The 18072-nt window shown below is 38.3% G+C and overlaps 1 protein-coding gene across 2 annotated transcripts in view; it reads right to left on the bottom strand.

Annotated features, from left to right (window-relative positions):
- The window catches only part of LONP2 (lon peptidase 2, peroxisomal), an 84721-nt gene that overhangs the window by 47954 nt on the left and 18695 nt on the right, over nt 1–18072 (bottom strand). For both annotated transcript variants that reach the window (XM_010814547.4, NM_001034723.1), the window contains 2 exon segments: nt 13029–13287; nt 4278–4419 (listed from right to left, as the gene is read on the bottom strand). In XM_010814547.4, the coding sequence (XP_010812849.1) occupies nt 4278–4419; nt 13029–13287 (401 nt within the window).

Genomic DNA, 18072 nt, shown 5'->3' with positions numbered 1-18072 from the left:
TAGAGATCTCTTCAAGAAAATTGTAGATATTAAGGGAACGTGTCATGCAAGGATGGACACGATAAAGGACAGAAACGGTAAGGACCTAATAGAAGCAAAAGAGATTGAGAAAAAGTGGCAAGAATACACCAAAGATCAAAAAAGGTCTTAATGACTCAGATAACCACAATAGTGTGGTCACTCATCTAGAGCCAGATATCCTGGAGTGTAAAGTCAACTGGGCATTAAGAAGCATTACTATGAACAGTTAGTGGAGGTGACAGAATTCCAGCTGAGCTATTTCAAATCCTAAAGGTTGATGTAGTTGAAGTGCTGCACTAAATATGCCAGTAAATTTGGAAAATTCAGCAGTGGCCACAGGACTGGAAAGATCAGTTTTTATTTCAATCCCAAAGAAGGGCAATGCCAGAGAATGTTCAAACTACCATACAATGGTGTTCATTTGGCCTGCTGGCAAGGTTATGCTCAAAATCTTTCAAGCTAAGTTTCAGTAGTATATGAACCAAGAAATTCCAGATGTATAAGCTGGGTTTAGAAAAGACAAAGGAACCAGAGATCACATTGCCAACACTTGGATCATGGAGAAGGTAAGGGGATTCCAGAAAAACATCTACTTCTGCTTTACAGTTTACAAAGTGTTTTTACATGTATTCTTCTTGCTTTAATACACTGTGAGGCATGAGAAATTCTCACCCAGGATTTGGGTAGGTGGGGAGGAGGATGTCAGGGACATCCCTTGGTTCTTCCATATCTGCATCTTGCTTCACTCTACAGAACCACAGTCAATAAGGAACTGATGCTATCAGTCACTAAACCTCAGAGATAAGCACGCAACCCGGGGTGGCACTTACTTAAAGGTATCATTTGAGGTTTTTGTACTTTTAGTTTAGAATATTAATAAATCAATTGTCAAAAGAGTGACTATCAAGTTCTATGTCAGAAAATATAAATATATGTCAGCTATTCCTCATCAAACATCAATTCAACAAACATTACTGAATCGCCACAAAGTACTAGGTGAACACTTAAAACATACAGTCAAACAAACATACGGGGGCTATTCCTCTCCTCCTACTGCTTGTGAAGCTGTCTTTGGTGGACTTGTTTCACAACTCTCACAGACAGTCTGTTGGGAAAATCTAACTATCTATCAGGGAATCCACATTAAGTTCTTTTCAACAAGGTAACAGTGTGTGTCTAATGAGAGAATCTGTTATATTATCTGAAAAATGCTCCAATTCAAGTCTTCAAGTCTAAAGTCAGCATCTAACAAACGACTGAAATCTTAAATAATGTTTATTATTCTATCATTCATAGTACTGATTAGTAAACTAGTTACTGAGACAAACGAGAACTGTCTTTGAATAAAAACAAGCAAAACCAAACCAAATAAAACTCTTATCTCCAAACCCTGGGGCTTTTAAAGTGAGGTAACTATGCTTTTTATTGTCCAAAGAGGCCCCACTTCTAAGACTAAAAGAGAATGCAATTAAGAATTGGGCATAACCAGGAGTGTCCCATGCAAAACAGAAATGATGGTCTCCCTACTTGTAAGACACATCCCAGTCCATCCTGTCCTCAGGAGATTACAACAGAAAAGAATCAGGAAGCCAGAGGGAACTCAAAGCAAGGGAAAAAAAAAAAACTTTCACAAAGCAAGTTTTCCCTCAGTTTTAAAAACCAATTTGAATATTAATATTATTTTACATAAACCAGGGTAAAGAGAGGGGCAGAAGTGGTAAAATAAGGAGGACTGGTTAAAGTAAACTTAAGAAGCAGTCAGATGCCAGATCCCTTCCCCTATCCCAGTAAAGTACTGGGATTTCCTTAAGAACATAAATCAGCAGGTCCCTGCGCAGGTGACACGGCACAGCCGAGCAGAGTACATACTCTACTGAAATCAACAGCTAAGGTGAGTGCATACATCCGGGATGCTGAATGCTTCCCCTGCTTGGCTCCCAGAGGCTGGCAGCTGGGCCTTCATTCTCAAGCCAAGAGACTTGAAGAGTCTTCCCTAAGAAATGTGACCAGCCTTAAAAAAAGACCTAAAGTTATTGACACGTGAGGTTCCCTAATCAAATATATTAGTCAGATGACCTACCCTGAAAATCGTAATCAATAAACCCTCTCTCACATGCTTATAGCTTCCCAAGAGCTTTTTAAAATCCTATTAAATATGAATGGGGCTTCCCTGGTGGCTCAATGGTAAAGAATCCATGCACCAAGCAGAAGACGCACATTCAATCCCTGGGTTGGGATGATCCCCTGGAGAAAGAAATGGCCACCAACTGCAGTATTCTTGCCTGGAATATCCCATGGACCGAGGAGCTTGGTGGGCTACAGTCCATGGGGTTGCCAAGAGTTGGACAGGACTTAGCAACCAACCAATCAACTAATTTTATATATGAACAGACAAAACTGTCAGACATCTAATGAAAGATTCTAATATAAAAAACAGAGACCAGAAAAAATATATGTAATGAACAGACAAATGAAGCTTTAGAGCAAAGAAAGAAAAAAATTTTCTTAATCTGTTAGTATTTTTCTCACAGAGATAAAAGGACATTTTACAACTATGTAACAAGAGCAAGATACTATAAAAAGAGCATGCAGAGAAGTTAAAAAAAAAGGGGGGGGTTCTCTGAAATGACAAACTCAGAGAAGGATTAAAAGATAAAGCTGAGGAAGTCTTCAGAGGAAGTAGAGCAAACCATAAAAAAAGGTGAGTAATAGGAGAGATAAGAAAATTAAAGATCTAACATCAAATTAATAGGAGTTCCCCAAAAATGAAGAAGAATCACCAACAAAAAGATTCAAGAAACTTTTGTAGAAATAAAAGGAGAGGATTTTTCAATACAAAGAGTCTTCAAAGCATCAGCAAAAATGGAAACAAAGAGACTTATGCCATGGCAGATTAGTTAATCTTCAGAACACTGGGATAAAGTGGAGATCTGAAAAGTTTTCAGAGAGTAAAACAAGTTACAAAAGTCAGAACCGCAACAGCTTTGCTTCATCAACAGCAACAATGAAGACTGGAAAACAAAGGAGAAATTGTCTTTAAAAGTTTGCAGGAAAATTATTTCCACCTGGAATTCTATACCCAGTCAAACTACCAATCAAGTATGAGAGAACAATAAAGACATTTTCTGATATTCAAAGTTGAAAAATGTTTACATTCAGGCTTTCTCAGAAAGCTACTGAGGGACTAACACCAGGACAATGAGAGGATAAATCAAAAAAGAGGAAGACATGGACTACAGGAATCAGGAAACCCAACATGGAGGAGGTGAAGAGTGACCCTCGGACCACAGCTCCATGCCCAGGGTGGGAACAACCAACTTAGATTGACGGAAGACAAAAATCAATAAAACACAAAGTGTTTGAAAGTCTCCCAAAAAGAATCAGATAGTTGGTGAAAGTAAACAAAAGAAACAAGACAATCATTAACTTCAAAAAGATTTTTAAAAACACAAAAAAACACAAAGGACAGAAAAAGAAGAGTGATCATGGTTCACGTGGTTCAACTGTGAAAAGGGCTTATATAACTGTGATAGTGTAAACACTCAACAATGACTTAACAAAATCAGGATACAATTTATATTGGGAGATGGGAAGCATAGGCAGCAAACTCATCTCCTATAGAAAGGAATCCACAGATAACACCCAAACCTCTAAAATCAAGAAAGCAATAGAGCCACACTATCTCAAGAAAGACCTAAAAGTAAGAGGGTCAAAGTGCAGAAAAAGAAATAAGGTACCCCAGGGAGGAGACTTGCTTGCTGTTTTTTGTAACAATCTTAAAGAATTGCTATTCTGTAAACAACTAAACTGATAAAAAAGGAAAAAAAGAAACAAGAGGAATTATTAGAAAAAGAACAAAGAAAATCCCTCAGACATTTTAAATTATCAAATGGCTTCAGACTTTAGTTTGTATTGAAGTAATTTTCCCATGACTAAACCCACATCAGTGTATCGCATGCGTGCTGCGGCCATGTCTGACTCTGCAGCCGCATGGACTGTAGCCCACCAGGCTCCTCTGTTCATGGGACTGTCCAGGTAAGAGGACTGGTGTGGGTTGCCATGGCCTCCTCCAGGGGTTCTTCCTGATCCAGGGATCGAACCCGAGTTTCTTTTATCTCCTGCATTGGCAGGTGGGTTCTTTACCACTATCACCACCTGGAAGATCCACATGAATGTATAAGTTCCCTAAATATGATCATCTACTCTTAGCCACACTCTTCCAGTGTGAATAAAGATGGAGATCTTGTAAATCTTACCTCAAGCAGAGCTGCTGCAGGATCACCCTGCAGACTTTTTCCTAGTTTGTCCACTTCATCTAACAGGAACACTGGATTGTTTACCCCTACAGTCTTCAAGCCATTGATTATCCGGCCAGGCATGCTGCCAACATAGGTGCGCCTGCAGAAGGCAAGCCATAGATTAGCAACAGAGAGATGGCAGGAGGCAGGCACAGTATCGCTTAGAAATCAAAATTCTGGATCAGGAAGAAGTCATTTAGTTACCACAGGAGATAACTATAAATTTTAAAAGCCCTGTGATACATCAAAGAATGATCAGATTCAATTCTTATTTTCTATTTAATTCTGACTGTAAATTACCCATGATATTGGATATTTTACCACTTAGTGAAACTGAAAAAAATTATACTTTAGTCACATAGTTACGATTCTTACACTTCCAAGATGCCAAAACATCCAGAGAGCCCTATGAATTTAATTCCCATATTTTTCATAGCTTTTCCAGGCATCTTTCTGGCACTTCCCAAACCCCAGTGTAACTGCCTTTTTACAGTCTGAAAAGGCTGACTCGAGGCTGGCTAAAACATTATCACCATATTCATGGAGGAAATTAGAATGGGTTCAAAGGCCCACTCAAAATACTTGCAGACCCCACCCAAAAAAAGAGAAAAATTCCAACTTTTTTATTTTCATAGACAATAATTTGTTACACATAGTAGTAAGAGGATCTGGGACCAACAGTATTTATAGAAAAATTTCATTAATTCTGGCCTTTTGAATAAAACTGCGTTCACCCTATATACACCAACTGGCATAACCAAGCTCAGCCAGACATTTGGTTGTGCATTCAAATGTTAGAGGCTGCTTTAACATATCTGAACAAAAATCATCTACATAACTGACAGATGCAGAGCATGACACGAAATAAAAATATGTTTGTCAAACTAAAAACAGTGCCTTTTTTACAAAGCCAGCGAAACTGTATTTTAAGCAGCAATTTCCTGATTTTAATTATAACCCTCCGGCCTAAGCCATGAGAAATCAAATGCTGTTTGTGAAGAGGCATGAAAGGGTGAGAGCCTGCAAGAAAGAAACCAAGGACCAGTGGGACAGCGGCCGTATCGCATGATCGGCACAAAGCCGGCTCACAGAGCAATCCTGCCACATGACTGGTATAAAGTAGGACAGAGTAAATCGTGACCTTTGAAAAGACAAGAAAGCCTCAAGAATATCGTAGGAATGCTTTTCATCTGGGGGAGTGATTGAGGCCCTGGAACCAGATACAATAAACGCTGTCCGGTTATAATGAGGAGTTAGCACATTCAAGACTTCAGAACAGGATATAGGAATGACAGGACTTGTAAGTAATAAGTTCTCTGAAATTCTCTCTCTGGAGAACTGACAGATTTGTCAGCCTTCTGTGAATAAGCAGGGAAGCAAAATTAAAAAAAAAACAAACACAAAACCTCAAAGCTCTAAGGTTCATTTCTTGCTGCATTAATTTCTTTTCCTTTCCTTACTGTTTTTGATAGGCAGATTTCAAAGCCAAGTCCTGATTCTAGACCTACAGTCATGCAGAGAAAATAATATTCTAGATAGCTGCCCTTTCTAAAGAAGCAGCAGAAATCGAAGTACCAGTTATAGTATACAAACAACTCCTCCTAGGCTTTCTACTGTTTCCCAGAACCTAGAAGATAAGGTCCAAACTCTTCAGTCTGGAATTCAGGGTTCTTCACAATCTAGTCCCCACCACCGGCTTTCCAACCACAACTGAGGTTCTATTAATACCCCTTACGCTTTTTTTTACCTTTGTTAATACGGTTGAGTTCCTGCTCTCAATACCCTCCCTGCCTATGTAAATCTCAGAGATCCTACTAAACTCTTCCTGACCACCTCTCACAAAGGGATCTTTCCAATAATGCAATGTCCGCAGCATGTACTGGCCCTGCAGTTCTCCTGATTCACACTTAAGACCTAGGTTTTACCCATGGATACCAAGCATACGGCCTCCTCTAAAGAGCCAGTGAGCACTCTGATAATGGAAAGTGGGTCTTAAAACAGATCAGATGCTGCATACAGAGTTGTAAGATCGTTTCCCAAATAGAAGCCCTTATTTGCTTAAAGACACCAGATGAATGATGCCAGGACCCAAAATATCTATGACCACTGTTAAGGTCATATAAGTCTCTGAGTACTGCTTTGCATAAATAATGTGACCCAAGCCTCAGTTTCCTCATCTGCTAAAATGGGGATAATGGCAATACCAACCTGATAAATTATATGAGATCACGAGAGACTATTATAGGTAAAGCACACAGCCCAGGGCCTGGCACACAGTAAGCTTTCAAAAGATGTAATTGTAACTGTTATTAGTAATAGCTACTTTAAGTCCACTTGTAATTTCCTGGAAAAAGATACAAAGGCAGGTGTCATTACACCTCAGTTTGGGTCCCATTTCAGTGTCTAGTCTTTTCATAGTGAAACCGAGCCCCCCAGACCAAGTTCCCTTACTGAGCTAATGATTAATCTATCCAAAACTCTATTCCTTTCTTGTCCCCTCTGACCTCAATCATGCACTAATGCAACACTGACCAACCAGAGTCAGATGACTGACTGGTGTCGATAACATCGCCAGTGTACTGAAATAGCTGTTATAAATCTCATTGTTTAACATACAACTCAGGTTGCTTCTCCAAGGCAAGGAGTCCCAAGCCATAGACCACCTGGGCAGAAAATCATAAACCAGAGACATTCAGACTCTTGAAACTACAATTAAGAAATGTCACAGAAATGTCACGCAATGATAATTAACCCCAGCCTCTTTGTTCCCCGCCTTTAGAAAAACCCCTTGCTCAAAGATCAAGTGGAACTGGATCTGAGGCTTGTCTCCCACAGGATTGCTGGGCACCCTGCAATGAACCCTTCCTTTGCTACAAACCTGCTGTCAGAGTTCAGCTTTCTGAGCCGTGGGCACATAAGCCTTAGTTACAACAGCCCCAAGAGTGTTCAATGCCCCTAGAGCTCCTCCATCACAGGTGACACCCCCAAATGTGTGCCACTAATCTAGATGTCAAACCAAGACAACTGTGATCAGAGCCTGTGAGCTATGTAAAGTATCTGTAATGCGCTTGTGTTTTGCTAGAAGGTATGGGTAGCATGCAATTCACTGACTGAAGTTACAGAACATACTATGACTAAACCTTTGGACTAAACCTGATGCTGGGAAAGATTGAGGGCAGGAGGAGAAGGAGACGACAGAGGATGAGACGGTTGGATGGCATCACCGACTCAATGGACATGGGTTTGGGTGGACTCCGGGAGCTGGTGATAGACAGAGGCCTGGCATGCTGCGGTCCATGGGGTCGCAAAGAGTCGGACACGACTGAGCGACTGAACTGAACTGAAACCTTTGGAATATGAATAAGATGACAAAAAATGTAGCTGTAAGTGCTACACACTTACAAATATACACAAAAATGTTCTCTTTCAACAAACAAACACAAAAAATTTAAAAAACAAATTAGCATCCTGAGAAACTACAGAGGTAGGAAATAAATGATTTTACAAATTGTAACCTTTTTGAAGCAAAATACTCTCTTTCGAGGGCAAAATACTTCTTCCTTATGATACAACATCTAGAAAGCAATATAACATAACACAGGAAAGTTTGAGGACATTTTCCTTTTATTTTTCTAAGAATGTATAGCTCCAATTACTTATTATTCAGCCTGAATACATAACTATCTTGGAGTTTTTCTCAAAATTAAACTATACGCATGAACTTGAAAATATATAGATCCATAGTTGTAATTGTTACCTAGGCTTATTGTTGTAATTGTTCACAGGCTTATCAGGACAATTCAACCAGTGTATGAGATACAAAAACAAAAATGCCTACATAGTTCAAAATTTAAGTTTCAAGATTAGCATTCTTAATTTTCCCAAAAGCAATCTGTATTATACTTGAGAAAACAACTACATAAAATTACAATATCATCTACTTATAGCTGCATGGCAATCAACTATTTTACTATACTGCATCATCTCTAGATATAGTCAAATCAAATCCAACATAGTCCAAGAGGCTGGTCATTCTGTCACTGCCAAGGATATCTAAATGTTAGGAATAAGGGGTGTCTTTCCTTACTTCTTTTCCAGTATGTAGAGAGGGAGGAAAAAATGGCATTTTCCCATCAATTTTTTCATGCCTATCCAATGAAGGAGCACGTATGGGCTACAAAACAAACTATTAAAGTGATATTCACAAACAATTTAAAGTAATATAAAAAGTTTATGTTATAATGTTAAGTTGAAAGGGTAGGATGATAATTCTATTGCTTTAAAAATGGGCAAAAGCTGCCTGATGAAAATCTGGCAGGTGTGTGTGTGTATGTGTGAGTGTGTGAGTGTGTGTGTGTGTGTATCTCAAGTTGGATAAAGTAATAAACCTAAAAGAAATCCTAATGAGCTCTTTTTAAAACAGAAAAACAGTCTTTAAGGAACTAAAAATAGTCTTTAATATAGCATGTCTAAACAAATCAAACTGTTCTGTAGCAGTCTTTCCTAAATCTTAGACAGTCATTTGCATGGATGTGCTCATCCAAAGGACTGCCTGATTTCCAAGATGTTTTAATCTTACTTGAACTCACACAGCACTTACAGAGCACTTACCATGCTTGGCACTGTGCTTGGCAGTACAGATGTACAGAGGATTAGAAAATACAAAATAATCCCTACCCTACAGAGCTCCTACTTTTACTATATTTACATTTTACCTCTACAGAAAGGTATTAGAAATGCCAGACCTGTATTATTTAATCATTAAGGAGCACAACAGTCCAGAGGAGAGCAAGATCATCACTGACTGCACTTATCTTAGTGGAGGAAGCCTTGGGTTGCGGCCTCAAGACAAACCTGGAAGCTTTTCGGAGGCAAAGAAGAGCTATATGCAAATACACGTTATTAAAGGAGGCTGATGAGCAAACAGTAACACGTCTGGCGTACTATGCTAAAAATATTTCAAAACCTCGCTGCTTCAGTTATTTTTCCCTTGTAGAGACTAATAATGAAACAGCTAATTTACTTAAAATCTCACTATTTCAGGTTACATATGAAAATTTATCAACGTGAAAAGCAAAAGTTCATTTTTCTTCTCAAATTGGTTAAGAATTGAGCTGAGGATTCCTTACAATGATATAACTTTATCATCTGAACAAACAGCTAGTAAGTGACTTTCAAAGAGTTACTCTCATCAACAACCTGAGAAATATCACAACATATATTTCACTGAGGAACAGCTAATGAGAAAAGATCATTATGCAAACATGATTTTATAAAACCTCACCCCAAAAGAAGTCACTTTATCTTTAGTGTTTATGAACTGATTTAAATTATTTATATTTAAATAATTAAATTATTTAAATTATTAAAATATAAGTCAAAAACTGCTGGGCACAGAGATTCCACGACTTATAAAAATAGACAAAAATCTCAATGGAGATACTGAGAAATATTAAATTGAAAAAAGGGGGTAGTTAATATGGAGCATAAACAAGACTGTTCTTCCTCTAATCCACCAAAACAACATGAACTTAAACAACGGGACAACGTTCAGTCAGATCACTGTTATTTTCCCAGTCTAGGATTTACATGTAAACCAAGTCTTTTTCTTCCCATCTCCCACCTCATTGTCATTTTAACTCTAAAAGAGAATATCTTAGGTTGTTTTTAAAATCAATTTCTAACTTATTAGCACCTTCCTCCACGTATCGGGCACGTCTACCAAGAGGCTGGCACTCAATGCGTGGGAAACTGGGGAAAGTGAGTAGCAGGATCAAGAGAACAAGCAAGGGAGATAAGAGAAGGCAGCTCTGTTTCTCCTTGACTATTTTAAGGCTGCTGAACAGCGGTGCCTACTCACAGGCTGAAAAACAAAACTCCGCGTGAACTCTGCTTGTGAGCATGTGACCAGGACTAAAATGCCAAGACCTGGGTGTTCCCCAAATGCCTCAGCTGTGACGCGGAGCCACTTGTTCCCACAAACCCCACCCCATGGTGGTGCTACAATCCTCTGCTGTCTCCTCTCCCCTCATCACCTCCTCCAACCAGTAACTGTCACAAGCGCGTACTCTGCTCTCAACTGGCCTTCCTGTTATCCAACACTCCCGACTCTCCACCAGCTTCTCAACAGGTTTTCAAACAGAAACTTTCTCCAGGCTTTGGTCATGTAGGGGGTGGGTGGGTAATAAGTCCCCAGTACCACAAGCACAGATGGCCGCAGTGTTCAGCAAAACAGCTGGTACAGTGATGGCTAGGAAGTACATGTTACCAGCAAGGTGTACGGAAAAATCAGGCTTAATAGAATGATTCACAGACAAACCCGCATACCTTTTATTTGTCAGTGATCATAACCTCAACATGCACCATAAAAAAGCTTATACACAATACACAAGATTCTTTCACAAAAGATCCATAAAAAAAAAACAACTTCATTTTCTTTAGGTTCAGTTCTCTTAACAGTCACACACACAAATGTATACTCACTTGAAAAAAGAAAACAAATTTTCTATCAGTTTCAGTAAAGATTTAAAACAGGGATCTGTTTAAACCCAACAATGCTCATAATAAGTGGTGAGGATTATGACCTTATATATTGCCTACCAACCAGATTTCCCAGGTGGCGATAGTGGTAAAGAACCCGCTTGCCAATGCGCAAGACGTGTAAGACATGCAGGTTTGATCCCTGCGTCAGGAAGACCACAATCCCTGGGTCCTGAAGGCCATGGCAACCCACTTCAGTATTCTTGCCTGGAGCAGCCCATGGACAGAGGAGCCTGGCGGGCTACAGTCCACAGAGTTGCAAAGAGTTGGACACAACTGAAGCGACTCAGCACGCATATATGCACCAACAGGCATCGTAAGGATACATTTTCCACAATTCTGCCACACAAATTACATAATGTTCCAAACAGGATATTTTAGGTACAATTTAAGAATCAGATTGAATTTTATAAAAAGTCATACTGAAGCTTATAAATCTAAACATGTCCTCCTGAGAACTGAGAATTAAAATAACGAAAGGTAATTTTTATTGAATGTTCAGTGTGTGCTGGGCACCAAGCCTTACTAAATAATCAACACGAATATAGGAAGAAATAAGGACAAATACCTACATGTCATGTGCCCAAGACATTAATCTTATAACAGTAACTCCACAAACTCACTCTCTAAATTTCATCAAATACTCACACAATAATGTGCCACAGATAAAAGGAAGAAATAAATGAAGACAACTCAGAGTGCAAGAATCAAGTCTCTTGCATGGAGAACACCTCCCTAAAGCTCTGTACATACAATCTGAAGACTCGGGCCACAGATCTAGCTTCTCTAGGATAGGTCCACGATGCCAATTTCTTTACAAAAGCGAACTACAGCCTCTAGTGGCACATGAGAGAATAAGAAAATCTAGGCAACAAAAACATGATTGGAAATTGCCAGAAAGACCAACCCCGATCGATTCCTTGACCTAATCTGCAGTCCTTATTGCTTGTTTATGAAAATCTTGAAATGATTTTTCTTCAATGCATAAGAATTGTAAATAAGCAAGTAAAAGAGAATAAAAAGAACCACAGTTTCCCATCCCTGCTTAAGGATCCCAAGAATAAGGCAGATGAAAAATAAGGTGTCATGAAAGCATCATATTCTTTTTTCTCCCACAATTCAAGTTTAAACCATATTCACCAAACTGTAAACATGCATTTAAATTACCCTTGGCTACTGGTAATTGCTCAATGCTTGCACTGGCAGGCCTGCCAAAGCCCCTACTTATAACCTGCAATGCTTTTGCAATTTCAAGATCAAAGGTATGATCTTGAGGACAGAGTTTATCTTGAGTTTAATTATTTTCTATTCCAAGTTACATGCCCTCTTTTAAAAAAATTATTTTAATTGAGATATAACTGACATATTACCTTATATTAGTAGTATGTCAACGTCATATGATTTTAAGTATATAGCACCATATTTTTTTAAGCAGTTCATAATTTCTACATTCTTAAATGTTCTACGTTTTTAAATGTACTTTAACACATACACCATAGGTATGTCTTCTCACAACCTGCAGCTATGAAACAGAGGTTCATGCTTTCCCAAAGCATCTTCCAGTCTGAGCCACAGAGAATAAAACAATGAACATAACATGAAAATCTCACTCTAATAATGTCAGATTAATCAGAGACACAATTCTTATAGTTTAATGTATTTTTATGGAAAGGGTGTCAAAAATGCAAGGATAAGGCTTAATAATTTTTTCTCCTTATTACTCATTCTCACACTACAAACCAGCCTCCTTGAAAGAAAGTTTAAACTGCCAACATAATAAATTTGTTATCAAAGATTTCTTACCTCCTCCTATTTGCCTGCTATTTGCACTTACTTCTTAAACTCTAAAAAGTTATAGGTCATTATTTATGAAATGTTATAGGGCCAAAATGAATATAACGATATAATATTTAATAACTGATTTATAATTGCATTATAATGAGATTCCAGGAAAGCTGAGGCATAGACTCCCCATCCACCATCGCGAAGACATCAAGGTTAGTTGGGTATACCTTGACGGCAGAGGCAAGTAAGTACCATAAATGTCCTTTGCAATCAAGGTATCACAAAGAGCCATTTTAAGGAAAAGATCTATATTACGCATTGACTTATGAGGGGGCTCTAGAAAAGGGAGGAGAATCAGAGATTAAAGTGAGAGAGGTCCTCTACCTGTGTCCTCGAATGTCAGACTGATCACACACGCCTCCAAGCGCAATCCTGTGGAACTCTCGGCCCAGGGTCTTGGCCACTGATCTTCCCACACTTGTTTTACCAACCCCAGGAGGGCCGACAAAGCACAGAATGGGGCCCTTCAGGTTGTTTTTCAGCTGCCTGACAGCCAAGTATTCCAGCACCCTTTTCTTCAATTTTTCCATGGCATAATGATCATTATCCAGCAGAACTCGGGCTGCTCGGATGTCCAGACGGTCTGTCAAGTAACCCAACAGAAACAATCTGAGCACATGGAGCTATTCAATGGAAGAACTCCTTTTCAGACTGGCAAGAGCCAGAATAGCTTTTTGAAAAAAGAGGTGATAACAACAGGCTTGGTTTCTTCTAAATGAGTCTTCATAAAGACCTGAACTTGGTTTTCTTGCTTAAGTATTTATAGAAATAATAGATATTACACAATTAAAAACTCAAGGAGTTAATACTCATTCCATTTGGAATGATTTTCTATATACACGTTATTTCTATGAAGACAAGTAGAATATTTCTACATATTCTACTTGTGCTTGTATTTGTTCTTTTTAAGTGGTTTTTTTCTTATTATTATGTTAGTTATATATGCTCATGCCAGAAAATCTGATGACACTAATAAAAAAGGATGAAAATACTCACCGGTAATCTCATTTCCCCACAGAGAGAATCACTACCTTCACTTCAGAAGTGCATTTTATTTCACATTCTGTGTGTGTGTGTGGGTGTGTACGTGCACACATTTATATGCCTGTTTTTCAAACTAAGATTATATGAGGTCTTCAAATTTTGGAAAAATAAGTTTTTTTCACTTAAATAATATGGACATCTTTCAGTGTCAAATGTATTCTTCAGTAGCAGTTTAGTGGTTACATAATATTCCATTATTTAACTATCCATTCCCTATTGCTGAGCATTTAGGTTACCTACAAATCTTTACAGCTATAAAGTATGCTTCACTGGGCATCTCTGTAACTAAATCTCCCCATACCTCTGAAATTACTTCCTTTAGCTCATCTTCTAAAACAGAAGAGCTGGGTCAAAAAAAAATTAAGACATGAAGAACTGTCTATCTATTAAAATCTCACCAGAAATGTATGAATTAGGCCCTGTTTCCAGAGCCAAGCTTTCATCAGGTTTACTGGTACTTTAGGATCTAAAATAATCACAGATTAAATAATAGGTCAAGTCAAAATGAATTTATCAGCTGGGTGGCAGCCAGAGGATAATCCACAACCACAAAACTGACAGTGAAAAGAAAATGGGAGAGAGAAAAACACAGAAGTCCACTCTTTCACTCAGTTATTTGGAACATGCTATGCATTTTCCTACAAGAAAAAAAAAAAATGACCTGGTTCTCAAGCTAGTCTGGTTCTCAAGCTAGTCTACAAAAATTCAGCTAAGCAATAATGTATGTAAATTAATTATAATACTACTGAATTTAGTCAGAGTCCTGGCTGAGTGATTTGGAAAGGGAAGAAAAAAATTTCTTCCCCTTCCCTGGCTTCAGAAGCCAACCAATGAATATATGAATAAATGAAACAAAGTCTCCTATTTCATGATGCTAATCCTGACACCAAAACCTACCACAGTAAAGAAAAAACCCACTTCAGACCAATTCCACTTTGCATAGCTCTAATTATTCAAATGCTGGTAAATCAAATCTATTCAAAGAGTAATCTACAGAGTCCCAGTGGGATTTCAGTTATGCAAAGATGGTTCAATACTTAGTTATCAATATATTTATATCATGTCTAAGGGCACTTTCCAAGAAAATGTCATTTTGTATCTGAAAAGGAATTTGTTATAATGCAACATTCACTTCTGATGAACATTTAGTAAATACAGTTACTAGCTGGGCTGGATGAAGCACAAGCTGGAATCAAGATTGCCAGGAGAAATATCAATAACCTCAAGATATGCAGATGACACCACCCTAATGGCAAAAAGCAATGAGGAACTAAGAGCCTCTTGATGAAGGTGAAAGAGGAGAGTGAAAAAGCTGGCTTAAAACTCAACATTAAAAAAACTAAGATCATGGCATCTGGTCCCATCACTTCATGGCATATAGATGGGGAAAAAGTAGAAACCGTGACAGACTTTATTTTCTTTGGCTCCAAAATCACTGCAGATGCTGACTATAGCCACGAAATTAAAAGACACTTGCTCCTTGGAAGAAAAGCTATGATGAACCTAGATAGCGTATTAAAAAGCAGAGACATCACTTCGCAAATAAAGGTCTGTATAGTCAAAGCTATGGTTTCTCCAGTAGCCATTTACAGATGTGAGAGTTGGACCATAAAGAAGGCTGAGCATTCAAGAGGGAGGGAAGATATGTATACCTATGGCTGATTCATGCTGATATTTGGCAGAAACCAACACAACTCTGTAAAGCAATTATCCTTCAATTAAAAAATACATACATTAAAAAAAAAAAAAGTCCGAGAGCCGAAGAATTGATGCTTTTTAACTAAGGTGCTGCAGAAGACTCTTCAGAGTCCTTGAACAGCAAGGAGATCAAACTAGTCAGTCCTAAAGGAAATCAACCCTGAATATTCATTGGAAGGACTGATGCTGAAGCTGAAACTCCAATACTTTGGCCACCTGATGCGAAAAGCTGACTCACTGGAAAATATTCTAATGCTGGGGAAAATTGAGGGCAGGAAGAAAAGGGGCGACAGAGGATAAGATGGTTGGATGGCATCACCAACTCAATGGACATGAGTTTGAGCAAGCTCCGGGAGATAGTGAAGGACAGGGAAGCCTGGCGTGCTGCAATCCATGGGGTCACAAAGAACTGGACAAGACTGAGCGACTGAACCACAACAACAAAACTAAGAACAGAATCTATGTACTTTAGACAATACATGAAAACACTGAAGGAATTTCTTCTAATATGCCAAGTAAAGATAACTTTAAAAGTCAATTCTTTCAAACTTTTAGGGAAAGAAAATTTCCATGCTACTTATTGTTGTGTTATCTTTTCTATACAGGATGCATCTTTTCTGATTATTCTTTTTAACTTCTCAAAATGTATGCTTCCTACTATGAATAAAACTTACAGTTAAATATAAAAAATGTAAAACTTACTTCAACATTTAATTCTCTGTTTACAATTAGAAGATTGAAATGGTATCTACTGACTCCCTCCATTCAAGAAGTAAAATCAACAAACTTATCTCCTCCAACTCACTCCTCTTTGCTTGGGTAACTGTCTCTACTTAGGTAAGCTTCTCTTTTTGAGGATTATGAAAGACATTTTTCACGGTTTTATGATTTTACTTGTAACAAGTATTTAGGCCTAAAGTACTAGTTTAGAAGCTCAACATGACTACTTTTACACCACAAATTATCCACCTTCAGTTCTCCACTGACATGGTGAACAATGAGAAGTGTTTTTGTGATGGGTACATGAGTGCCGTGCATCTCTAATGCTGACACACGTCCAGCAGAAACTCTGAGTTGTAAAAAAAAGAAAACAGCTCTGCTTTGTTTTCACATTTTCTTGGTTATTTCAGTAAAGAATGGGAGCTGGCACTCTGCATTCAAGTAAACATTTTGCCTTCAATTCTCTAGAAGAGACATTGTATGAACCTGACAAACATTCCTAGTCCGTCATTAATTTCACTTTACAAACAGGACCAGTGTGGGAGGGGAGGAAGCTCAGGGCAACTTACTAGGTTACTAACAGCAAACAGTAAAACCTGCAATTTTATATCTTCAGGTCATTATACTGTATGCACCCTGCACCCTGCATGTCTCATAAGTCATTAGTGAAGCTAAATTCTAGGGCACAGAAAAACATCACCAGGAGAACACCAACATTTCAAAACAAGACCCTTGGTGTCACCAAGTTACCTAGATGTGCTTCACATCATGCGCTAGCCCTACTGTCAAAAGAGAAAACAGGGCTGGGAAACTGTCACGACTCCATTAATGACACAAACACCTGTCCGAAACACACCAAAATGTACGGCGTTTCATCTCATGCAGATGAAATGAAAGCTCTAAAACTGCACTGTCACTTTCTCTCCCAGGTCTACACTAACAGCGCACGGGCCTTCTCCAGTCTCACAGAACAGGGCCACTGCCCTTCAAAGCAGGTGCGGCAGAGCTAGGCGCTAGAACACCATCTGAACCAAAATGGGATTTCCTAACAGTCCAGCTAGATCCAGACGGACATCAGAGCTCAAACTGGTCAGGGGACAGCCAGGGGCTAATTCAATGGGAACGCGTGCTCCCCTGCAGGCATCTTACTATGGCATTTCCAGAAAATTCTGAATTAAGAATTAAACCAAGAAATTCAGCTTCAGTTTATTTCATAAAACATCGTCAACTGGAAGGCAATAGACTGTCATGAATGTAAACATGAAGTAAATTAAGAGATAAATTTAGCAACATAGCTTTATATACAGTTGTTCAAAACCTGGAAACAACCCAAATGGCCAACAACTGTTAAATGAATAAACCAATTACTGATAGATGCAGTAACATGGATGAGCTTTAAAGTAATTATGCTAAGTGAAAGAATAAAAAAAAAGGAGCACATATTAAATCACTCCATTTATATAAAATTTTAGCTATACACATTAATAAATCTGCTAAGTGAGTCTATGAAAAAAACTAATTAAAATAGGGTTGTTTTAACCTTAATACTGCCCTAGCCTAGTTAATATAACACAAATATGCTTCATTCTAGGCCCTCTTCGAGACAAAAATGCTTTTTTTGAATTCTCAATACCAGAGAGTATGCTCCTCTGTAGATTAACGGAAAAGTATTTTTTAAGAAAAACATTTTTTAATATTAAAAATTCAGCATTCTGAAATCTAGTATGTATGGCATACCCTATATGGGGCATAAACATGTGTTTTGGGACTAACACTTCTCAAAATTTTTAGCACTGCTTTAAATGTAAGAGTTTTACTAGCCAGGAAAATATATCTGATGAATTCTCAAGATTCAACAATTCTTAAACCAAAATTAGTTCAGAGAATGAACCCACTGCTGAACTTA

This window comes from Bos taurus, chromosome 18 (genome assembly GCF_002263795.3).
Source record: "Bos taurus isolate L1 Dominette 01449 registration number 42190680 breed Hereford chromosome 18, ARS-UCD2.0, whole genome shotgun sequence".
Taxonomy (NCBI): domain Eukaryota; kingdom Metazoa; phylum Chordata; class Mammalia; order Artiodactyla; family Bovidae; genus Bos; species Bos taurus.
This window is presented reverse-complemented; position numbering and strand designations above follow the sequence as displayed.